This window comes from Lemur catta, chromosome 11 (assembly GCF_020740605.2).
Source record: "Lemur catta isolate mLemCat1 chromosome 11, mLemCat1.pri, whole genome shotgun sequence".
Taxonomy (NCBI): Eukaryota; Metazoa; Chordata; class Mammalia; order Primates; family Lemuridae; genus Lemur; species Lemur catta.
In genome coordinates, this window is record NC_059138.1 from 66475060 (window position 1) to 66486506 (window position 11447).

General features: G+C 36.5%; 1 protein-coding gene across 1 annotated transcript in view; it reads left to right on the plus strand.

Moving 5' to 3' along the window:
• Positions 1–10322, plus strand: part of HDAC9 (histone deacetylase 9) — a 555319-nt gene extending 544997 nt beyond the window's left edge. The window contains exon 12 of the mRNA XM_045565228.1: positions 7682–10322. Within this exon, the coding sequence (XP_045421184.1) occupies positions 7682–7996 (315 nt within the window). The 3' untranslated portion in view covers positions 7997–10322. The remainder of the gene's footprint in view (positions 1–7681) is intronic.
• The last annotated feature ends 1125 nt before the right edge of the window (positions 10323–11447 follow it).

The window sequence follows — 11447 nt, forward strand, 5'->3', positions numbered from 1 at the left end:
TATTTTTAAATCTAGTTTCCTTGGAGCTTAAGGGAAAGGTTTTATTTTCCAAAAGAAGAATATTACATTTATTTAAAAGAAAAAAAGTGTGCTATTGCCATTGCCCAAGTAAAATCTGTTTTTAAAATTTGAGGTAAAAAAAGAAAGTGGTGAGTTGTGTTGAAGGTCATTTTGTGTAGTTTAATAATCACATTCAAACACTTGCACTTAATGGTTTGTTGACAGGTCAGAAAATCAGATGTCTATCAGAAGCAGATTTACTCTTTATATGGTCCTATTCTTAGTTGATATTTCATATCTGAAGATATTTATGGGGACATGAAGGATTTCTGTGGGAAAAATTAAAATTATAGAATGTATGAATATCTTATTTAAAAGCACTCATGCTTATATTGACTTGTAGACTCGTATCAAACAGTGTAACTTACACAGAGATGAGCTTAACGTGCTAATGTGTAAAGACTGGCTACACAGCCTTTAAATATTATTTAATGAATTTTGCATCACTTGCCAATAGGATATACGATGTTTCACGTGGAATGTAAGACACAGAAATTATGAATTTGCTATAATTATGACCCAAGCAGGAATTGATAAGAAGTGAAGAGTTTAGGTTTAATATGTAAAAGCATTAGAAATTTGGATAAATTACCGTGTGCCCTAGCCTACACAATATCCGTGTGGGTGTATGTAAGTGCATGTGTGTTACAGACCCAGCACGGTCAGTCTGCCTTGTGGCGTGCTTAGTGTTCAGCACACTTGCAGTGCAGTAGCACAGAGAACACGGAGACAAACTGACAGATGAGTGAGAGGGCAGATAAAAGGCAAAGGAGAAGCTGTGCAGCCTCCGTCGTCTTCATCTCTGCTGGGTTCCCCACCAAAGGAACTCACCTGGTGTCAGACGAATGGCACACGGTGTGTTTTACAGATGGGGCCTCAGCAGAGATTCACACAGGCTTGCACATTTATCTGTCACACAGATGTTTCGTCTTCTGTTTTCTAGCCAGCAAGGCAACAGCTCGACTTTGCTGGGGGATCACCTCCAGATGTTCAACCAAAGAGAGACCCTGCTACCCCACTGAGAGTAAGCAGACATCTCCTCACTACATCTGGGGCCACTCAGTACAAATTAGAAAAGGGTTAGCCCATACCGTCTTCATAATGGTCATATTTATAGCTGAAAAACACATAGAAAACAACACAATCTGAATTCCTACTTTCCCAGTAAATAGTCAGAAACTTACAAATAGCACCAAATAACTTTTTATTTTAAAAATAGGAAATAAGCCAAACCTGGCAGGCAGAATTTCTCTGTGACTTTTGTTTGCAAATTTTCCTTGCTGATGTTAATTGCTAATTTTTCCACTCTGACAAATTTGACTATGTAAGCAGAAACAGCCTTAGTCAAATAGCTAAAATAAATTAAGGGTAGATTAACTCCCTGTATACATTTATATTTTTCAGAACTGGCTCCAGGACATCCCACTTATCTCTTTTGTATCTTGTGAATCTTCACAAAGAGTACATTTTATTCCAGAGAAGATGAAAAAGTGATAGTTACTGGTCAGGTAGACATTGACTTTGCTTCATAACTTAGGAGGAAAAGTGTCAAAGCATTGGCATTAAGCATTAATAATTAAGTTTTCAGATATTTATGAAGCTGCAACTAGGTGTCGTGCGATGTATTAGGTGCTGGGATATAAAATGAAAAACATCAAGCTCATGCCGTTATGAAGTTTATATTACAGTGGGAAAGATAAACAAACAAAGATAGCAATATAATGCCAGACCGTAATAAAGACTATAAAGAAAACATATTAACAAAATAGTAATAGAGGTAAAATCTGCTAAGACTGAGCCAGTCAGGCGTATAAAGATTATGAGGGAGGGGAGAGAGCACAGCACATACTAAGGCCCTGTGGGAGAACACGCTTGACACGTCCACGTTCACGAGACTCAGCGTAACTGCAGTACGTGAACAAAAGAGGATGAGATCCTAAGTGAGGCCAGAGGAGTAGGTGGGGCCAGGCTGTAAAAAGTCTGTGGACCATGTTAAGAGGTTTGGATTTTATTATAAGCATAATAGAAAGGATAATAGGAGGATTGTAAGCAAAGAATTGATGTTACCTATTTTGAAAAAAAAAAGTTATATTTTGAAAAGAATTATTAGAGCTACTGTAAGAGAAGGCACTGTTGAGGGCCAAGAGGGCAAGTGGGAAGACCAAACAGTAGGCTCTTAGGGAGAAAACAATAGTGTTCAGGACCACAGTGGAAGTGGAGAAACAAGTAGAAATAAAGACTATTCTTTGGAGGCTGAATTGCCAGAACCAGTTAACAGGTTAAATGGAAAAAATGAATGATAGAGAAACAAGGATAAATCCTAAATATTTTGCTCATGCAGTTGGATAATGCTGTTTACTCAAATGAGAAAGATTAGGTGATCCATACATTTGGGTGGGATGGGAATAAAATTATCTTTGAACTATTTAAAGTTTGTGATACCTATTAGATATTCTAGGTCTAAGCGAAGAAGTTAAGTAAGCAGCTAAATATGCAAGTTTGGAGCTCAGGGGAGAAATTGGAATTGTTGATATTAATTCAGTTGTCATCAGAATGTAGTTATTTCAGAGGAAAATGCAGAGTAGAAGGGTATCAAAAGGTTCTGGGTTTCTGGGTTTCTAGTCTTTTTTTTTTTTAAATCACAAATTCACATTTTGCAATCTTGGCTTCTCTTGGACATAAAATTCCTTCTTTAAAAAATAAGGGTTTTAAGAATGTTATTAGAAATTTTTCAACTCTGGCATTTTATATCTATATGATTTCCACTCATAAGTTACTGTTTTATGTCAAGAAATGTTTCTTTTCCAAACCGTTAAGGAATTCTGCCCTTGGAAACAGAGCATTTCACCATTTGGCCTTCTTGCCAAGTGATCACAACATTATTCATTCTGGCTTTTCTCTCCCCTGTGTTTCCTGTAGTACATCAGAAGTATAGATGAAGCCAAAGGAGCTTACTGGAACAAATAGCATTGTTTCTGTATCGCAGGCTGAAAATTGTTATATACACCGTCATATGTGTATCTGTGTCAGTGAAGTTGTAAATACTGCCACATTTGATTCATAGAATAAATGATGTGATTTCTGGGTACTTTATTGGCCTCAGAAATACATTAAGAAATAAGATTTTGGAGGTTTTCTGTTAAAATGTACAAATGATGTATCCTGTGAAAACTCAGGGTTTTGTTAGTATTTGTTAGATTTTCTTTGACTTGCTATCTGTGGGAAATTATATTCTAGTAAACTAACACTCAGTTTGTCTTTGGCTGCAACAGTAACATCAGTCTCTTACTATGATGTTTGTCTTGTTTCCTGTCTGAAAGTTTTCATCTTCACTGCTACCTATTAATATGTTATTTAAATAGCCACTGGATTTGGCATCATTGCAGCAGCCATTGACCTTAACAAGAGAGATTTTGGTCAAATGGTATGGATGAAAGTCTAGTTGCCATGGATTCTAAAGAGCATAGGAAAAGAGAAATGACAGTGAAGAGAGATAACTCAAGGTGTTTTATTGTGAAGGGAGGTCTATATTAATGGGGGCAGGGGAGAAGGTCAAGGGACGTTTCCCTTCAGATGGATGATATGGCTGAAAGCGTACAAATGAGAACAGCGCCAGCAGAGAGGGGAAATGTGTGCTGGAGGACGGGGCGGATGGGACCCAGGGCGCAGGCCGAGGAGTTGGCCGAGATGGGCGTGCAGAGGTTTCCTTCAGTGCAGCAGCAGGAAGGGCGGATGGGACAGCTCGGTACACGCGGCGGGTGCAGGATGCTGAGTTTCTCTTCGGATGCTTCTCTTTTCTCAGTGAAGAGCAAAGGCATTAGCAGTAAGGAAAAGGCGGGGATGTTAGAGGTTTGAGGAGAGGGAGGGTGGTATGAAATAGTCATTGGAAGGGTGAGAGTGAATTAACCTGAGAAATGGGGTAGGATAGACAGGCAGTACTGAAGGCCCATAGGAGGGTGTGGTCATGAATTTAAAGAGAGACACTCAGCACGATTGTAATTTGTTTATGTTTCCTAGTTCATTCAGTTGCTTGGGTTTGGCAGAGATTTAGTGTTACTAAGGTTAATAGTCTTACTTGTCCAGTAGAACCCATATTGAGAAGGGCAGGAGAGTTGAAAGTAATATGAAACCAGTGAGTTTTTTTTTTTTGAGACAGAGTGTTGCTTTGTTGCCCAGGCTAGAGTGAGTGCCGTGGCGTCAGCCTAGCTCACAGCAACCTCAAACTCCTGGGCTTAAGCGATCCTCCTGCCTCGGCCTCCCGAGTAGCTGGGACTACAGGCATGCGCCACCATGCCTGGCTAATTTTTTCTGTATATATTTTAGTTGGCCAGATAATTTCTTTCTATTTTTAGTAGAGATGGGGTCTCGCTCTTGCTCAGGCTGGTCTCGAACTCCTGACCTCGAGCCATCCACCCGCCTCGGCCTCCCAGAGTGCTAGGATTACAGGCGTGAGCTACCGCACCCAGCCTGAAACCGGTGAGTTTTAACAACGAAGTACAGAACCTAGTCACGCCAGGAGGGAAGTGAGCAAATGGGTCTGAATGGGGGACTGTGGGTAGTGACAATGGGGCTTGGACGACCCACTTGAGTTGAGGAATGGTTGGGGTCTGAATATTCTGAGAATGAGCCAGAAGAAAGGAATGATATTTGAAATTGAGATTTAGGGGAGTGTACAGTTACTGATAACGACCAAGTCCCTGGTAAGATCATGATGTTGGGAGCTGCAGTAGAGGGCAGGACAAGACCACTGGAGGATAAGAGGCCAAGACACTGAGAGGCCATGTTGGAGCTAGGAATAGGAAGGAGAAGAACAGCAACAGAACAAAAAAAATTTTTCATTTGGTGGATGGTGTTCATAGCTTCTTCTTGGTTATTGAATACTCCCTGCAATGTCAGACATCCAGAAGCTGGCTAAGGTTCACAGTCACCCCGCAGTAAGCAGGGACTTCGGACAGCATTTCCTGGACCCTGGCCATGTGCTCTCTGGCTAAGCTTTCACCAGTGGTTCACAGTTCCTACCACATGGCCACTCGTCCCATCCTCAAGAAGCTGTTATTGGCAGGATCTTTTGAACAGCTCTCTGAGGCATATGATTGACTCACAAGTGTCCCTGGTCTACCAGAGCTGATGAGCAGACTTCCATGAACTTTCGCAGCTATACTGCGGGAGTGAGAGGGAGAGTGCAGCTAAGTGAGCATCTGTTCAAAAGATAAATTGGCATCAATCTTCTTGCAGATAGTTTGTTTGAGGGCTCTTGCCGTTGTATACATCTCTATTCAGATAAACCCCTTATCCCCACAAGATCCTCTAACCTGCTTTGGTACGTAGTCTGTGAGGTGAAGGTCAGGGTTGCAGAACTGACTGGTGGTCTCTCTCTCTGAACATTGAGTGGGTGTTCACCCTATGTCCTTATTCCTGGTGTCCCAGCCCAAACTGGGACTTTTTCTTGAAAATCTTGCTTGTTTTCTATGTTTATACATGTTCTTTCTTTAACAGCCAATTAAATAGGATCGTACTATTGTTTATTCAAAATTCAAGACTATTGTATTGTCTCTTTTCTCGAGAAATCTCAGCGTGTACAAAGTATTATGTATTTAAAACATGAAGAGCTGATTGGTGTTCAGAAGTGGGACAAAAGTCCTACAGATAGTTTCCTATGCTGACTGCCCAGGAACAAAAGATGTGAGGTTGAAGAAATTAAATTTGCTTTCTTCATTTTGATATGAGTTTTGACTGGTATATTTTATCTTAGCTTAATCATATTTGACTTAGGTTTGGTAATATTCAGGTATTACATATGGTTTATCCAAAGCTATATTTTATTTCTCTAGATTCCTACTCTCCACCCAAATATATTGTAAATTGTGGCACTCTCTTTAACATCATCTTTCAGCATTTTCCTCTGGTTGTCAATCTCCACTAGGCTTTCAGTGACTCAGATGCACTGGGCTCCTTTTCCAATCCAGTGTTCCCATACACTTTGCCGTGTTCCAGAAATGCTCCCCACCCTTTTTTGCACCCCTACCTCCCACCCCTCACACACGTAACTAACTCCTTTCCATCCTTCCTCCTTCACGCATCAACCTACACACACTTCCTCAGCAAAACTCCCTTAACAATCTCCATTCCCACTCTTATGTTAACCAGTATGTGCTCTTATAACACCTTATGTTTTCATTCTTTTTTAAAGTATTTATTATACTTGAAAATAAAAGAATTTTCTCTATTTGATGTCTTTTTAAGATACTCACTGTAAGCTTCATGAGGACAGAGCAATGGCTATTTTCCCAATGCTTAACATGGTGTCTCGAGCATAATTGGCACTTAATAACTATTCGTTGAACAAATGAATGAAATCTCCTAAAAATGTCTGCCTACAGTGAAAATGAAGGATTTTGTTAGTGTGTTCAGGGACTGAGGAAAATCTATAAGCCTAAAGAGGTTGAGGTGCCCCTGAAAGCCTGAGTACTTATGTATTCAAACTTTAAAACATGTTTAATTTCTAAAAGCCTGGTTAGGTGTGAGTGGGAAGTCAACTTGAATTTTACGTAGAAAAGTCTGTATTCATGGTTCTGGTGGTGGTATTATAAGTGTGCTGCTGGTGACGATAATTGGCATGTTGCTTATGTAGGCACTGACTTAGCAGAAAACTCTAACTACACTCTTGAAAACACAGTTCGAGTTCTACAGATGGTCAGTCAATAGGACCATTGTGAAATATAACAAAAGGTCTATGTGAGACAAAAATCATCTTGACACTTTCCCCTCATTTATTAAGCTTTTTTGCTATGCTATTTTGCTATGAAGTTAGTTATTTTTTTTAATCATTAAGCGGTTAATTCATATGCTTCTGAAGATTCAGTTCAATTTAATTTATAAAATAAAAAAGGTCTAAATAATAATTTTCAAAATAAAAGATGATTTCCTGGTTCTTTCCTATTATTTAATTTCTATTTGGATCTGTTCATAAATACTGTGTTGTCAAAATTTTTTTACAATCCTGCACCTAACTTTTAAAGTTCAAAATTTCAAAATGAATAATTCTGAATCTTACAAATATATATAAGAAGGTGCTTTGTGCTTTATCATTTGACTGTAATTCCACCATTTAGGTACAGGAGAATTAGATAGACAAGAAGGACTACTGGCATTTGTGTTTCTGTCTTTCATTGTGATTAACATTTGTTGAAAAATAAGATTGACAAAGTTTTTATTACTCCCTTTTCTCTTTTGAGAAATGTAATGTTTTGAGATTCATTTGGATTAATGTGACTCAGTGAAAGCTGTCCTTTTGAAAGTTTCATGGTTTCCATGGATAAAATTTATTTGTCTTTTTCTCCATCATTTTTTAACTACATTAAAGAATGATCCATTAAAAAAAAAAAGTAAAGACCCCATTCCATACTTACCACACCAATTGAATATGGAAATGATGGGACTACTTCAGATTTAGTATTATTACTGAGGAAGCTTTTTGCATACAAGTTCATTCTGAAATCTATGTTCAGTGATTAGAAATCAGAGTGTACTGACGTAGAGTTACTAGAAATCAAAGTATAATTTGCTTCTCTGTTGCCATCAAGAACTATTGAATTTTGAACCCCTGAACGCTCTCTTCTAGCTGCTTTCGAAATCTATTGAACAACTGAAGCAACCAGGCAGTCACCTTGAGGAAGCAGAGGAAGAACTTCAAGGGGACCAGGCGATGCAGGAAGACAGAGCGCCCTCTAGTGGCAACAGCACTAGGAGCGACAGCAGTGCTTGTGTGGATGACACACTGGGACAAGTTGGGGCTGTGAAAGTCAAGGAGGAACCAGTGGACAGTGATGAAGATGCTCAGATCCAGGAAATGGAATCTGGGGAGCAGGCTGCTTTTATGCAACAGGTAATAGGCAAAGATTTAGCTCCAGGATTTGTAATTAAAGTCATTATCTGAACATGAAATGCATTGCAGGTTTTGATAAATGGGTATAATTTCTTATCAGTTTATATCTCTGGATGATTTGATTTCAGTGTTTAAGGATTCTGACTGATGCAGATATGTGCATATATCTATAAAGAGATCTGTCTGTATACTGATCTCTATACAGATACCAAGGTTTCCTTGAAAATCCACTGGTAAGGAAATACCTGTTACACTAAAATTATGCTACACAATGTTCAAGTAATTAATAGGCTTTAAATTCAACCCAAAGCCTGCTACACCAATTACTTCTAGGGAAAACGAACTCACTGTTATTTTTAGTTTATGTGTTGAGATCGGTGACTGCTGGAAATAGTCTCCCAGTCTGATCAATGAAGCATCTATTAGTTTTTGATTTTTTTTGAACATGTAGAATTCAGTTTTCACATCACTGTACATAATGTATCATACTATAGTCTTGAACACTGTTAAAGGTAGTCTGCCCCTTCCTTCCTCTCTCTTTTTTGTTAAGTAGTAATGTTCCGGTTACCATGCCAGTAGCCCTAGGTTATTGTGTAGGTTGCAATTGAAAATATTAGGAACACAGGTGGTTTTAAATATATAGATGCAAATTGCAGCACTATTTTAAATATTACATTATGTCTCACATAGCACTGCTCATTTTACTTTTATCTTGTGTAGTTTGATGACATTGTCTATCGCAAAAGATCAAATGAAGCAGATGCAAATGTTGGTGAGAAGTAATGTGTAGCATTATGGTCCAATCAGATGTGATATTGTATCTATAGTTGCAGAAAACACAGTAACCAACCGTATGACTATTATCTGATATCAAGTCAAAATCAGTTTTAAAAGAAAAGGTGTATCATATTATATATTGTCACTAGAATCTCTTACTCATAATTCCGTAATGACATGGGCATATACCATACCATTTTGGCAAATAAAAAATTAGGAAAGCTAGATTTGACAAAAGAATTTATTTGTACATAGTGCACCTTCAGAAGGACTCTGTCCTTTGATGCTATAAAATACAAACAGCTTTGAAGGCCACAGAAGACAATGTTTATTTAAGTCAGTTCTTTGTCAGGTTCCTGCTGTTCTACAGAAAAGTGATTCTGTGAGGCTGAACAGGAAATGCCTTGTGGAAACAGGAAGTCCAAGTGATTCATGTACTGAGGAATGTAGGAAAAAAAAATCTGAGGATAGTGTTTTACTCTTTCTGTTTTTAAAAGGCACTCTATGAATTGATTTATTGTCTAAGAAAATAACACCACAAGTAGGGAAATTGTTACGGAAGCTTTTCACTGGAACATTTCCTTCATAGTCCCTTTTGATATGTTTACCTTGTTTTATAGGTTTACTTTTGTTAAGCTAGTTAAAGGTTCATTGTATTAAGATCCCTTTAATATGGATAATCCAAATTGACCTAGAATCTTTGTGAGATTTTTTCTATTAAAATATTTATATTTCTAAATCCGAGGTATTTTAAGGTGTAGTATCCTGTTTCAAAGGAGATATAGCAGTTTTGCCAAATGTAGACATTGTTCAACTGTATGTTATTGGCACGTGTTGTTTACATTTTGCTGTGACATTTAAAAATATTTCTTTAAAAATGTTACTGCTAAAGATACATTATCCTTTTTTAAAAAGTCTCCATTCAAATTAAATTAACATAACTAGAAGTTAGAAAGTTTAAAACTTTTCCACATAATGAAAATCCTTCTGATAATTTGACAAATAGCTATAATAGGCAACACTCCCTATCACCAACATATTTTGGTTAGTATATTCCTTCATATTAAAATGACTTTTTGTCAGTTGTTTTGCATTAAAAACATGGCATGCCTAAGATAAAATTGTATATTTTTTCCATCTCATAAATATTCATTTTCTTCAAAGTCTTTTTTCAATCTCACAAAAAAGGGATAGTGCATCTTTTAAAATACATTTTATTTGGGGAGGAACATGTGGCTGAGCAGACTTTTGTATAATATTACTTCAAAGATATGTAATCACAAACAAAAAAAAACCTATTTTTTATAATGTCATTTGAGAGAGCTTCATCAGTACAGTTGGTGGACGTTAATTGTTTGAATTTGATAGTCTTTGAATTTAATCAAGAAACTACCTGGAACCAGTGAAAAGGAAAGCTGGACTTAAATAATCTTAGAATTAATTGATAAATGTCTCTTTTAAAATCTACTGTATTTATTATAATTTACACCCTTGAAGGTGATCTCTTGTTTTGTGTTGTAAATATATTGTTTGTATGTTTTCCCTTCTTGCCTTCTGTTATAAGTCTCTTCCTTTCTCAAATAAAGTTTTTTTTAAAAGATCCCCTTTCATACATTTGGCTTTGTGTAAATATTTAATTGAATTTGAAGCTTGTACACTAGGTCTCACATATCAAAATATATTGCCATTCTTTGTTGAAGCAAGAAAATAAAGATATTTTGAGCAGTTACATCTAATACCATTAAAACTAATAAATCCAACAATAATGACTTTAAACTATTTATATCAGCAATTATCAGATAGCTAACACATGTAAAATCTGTTGTATTTTCCTTTTTCCAGTGTGACCTTTTTCATGATATGTTATCATCTTTGGTATTTAAATTAAAATGTCAACTTCTAAATATAAAACTTTATATAAATAGATATAAGTTCCTAACTTTGCTCAACTTAAAAAAATATTTTTAAAAAGTTTAACATAATCCCTTGAATATAACAAGCACTCAATAAATATTAAAATGAATAGTTTTCCAAGTATTATAATAATGTCTATTACAGTGAAATCCTGAAGTACAAGTATAAAGAGATAGTACATAAATTTAAAGAGAAAATAGTAACTAAATGATCTCCCCTTATATGGTAACAACTATCATAATACTAGTGGGAAGAACAAGGAGTGTGACTCAGGTAAAAGGGACTATACCATACACATCACGTGGGCCATGAGGTGTACCTTACTCCTCTTCTGATCTGTTCTAGCAAAACTTAGTCAATACTTCATAATGTGTTACTGTGGTTGGTTCAACAGGTTAAATGTAATTTTTTAAGTTCCTTTGATTTACTTAATCTAATTCCAATAGTTTAGATTAAATGGCAAAAGGGTGACATGATTTTTTTTACAAGAGCAGAATTCCATAGTGAATTGTAAAAAAAAAAATATTTCTTAACAAGTTAAAGTTACTCTAAGTCACACCAGTATTGCATTAGAATGTTAAGAAATCTGGAGCTATAATTATTGACTACAACAGAATGGGTTATCATTTCATAATGCCATAAATTTGATAATTTCATCAGAATTCTGGAAATACCATGAATGCTAGTCATAATTTCCTAAAATTTGCTTTTGGACGATAAAATTGCAAGATTAAATTGTACTGGAGAACTTAAAATAAGAGTTAGAGGAATTAATTAAACGATGGTTTATAGTATATATCTGATTTCTGAA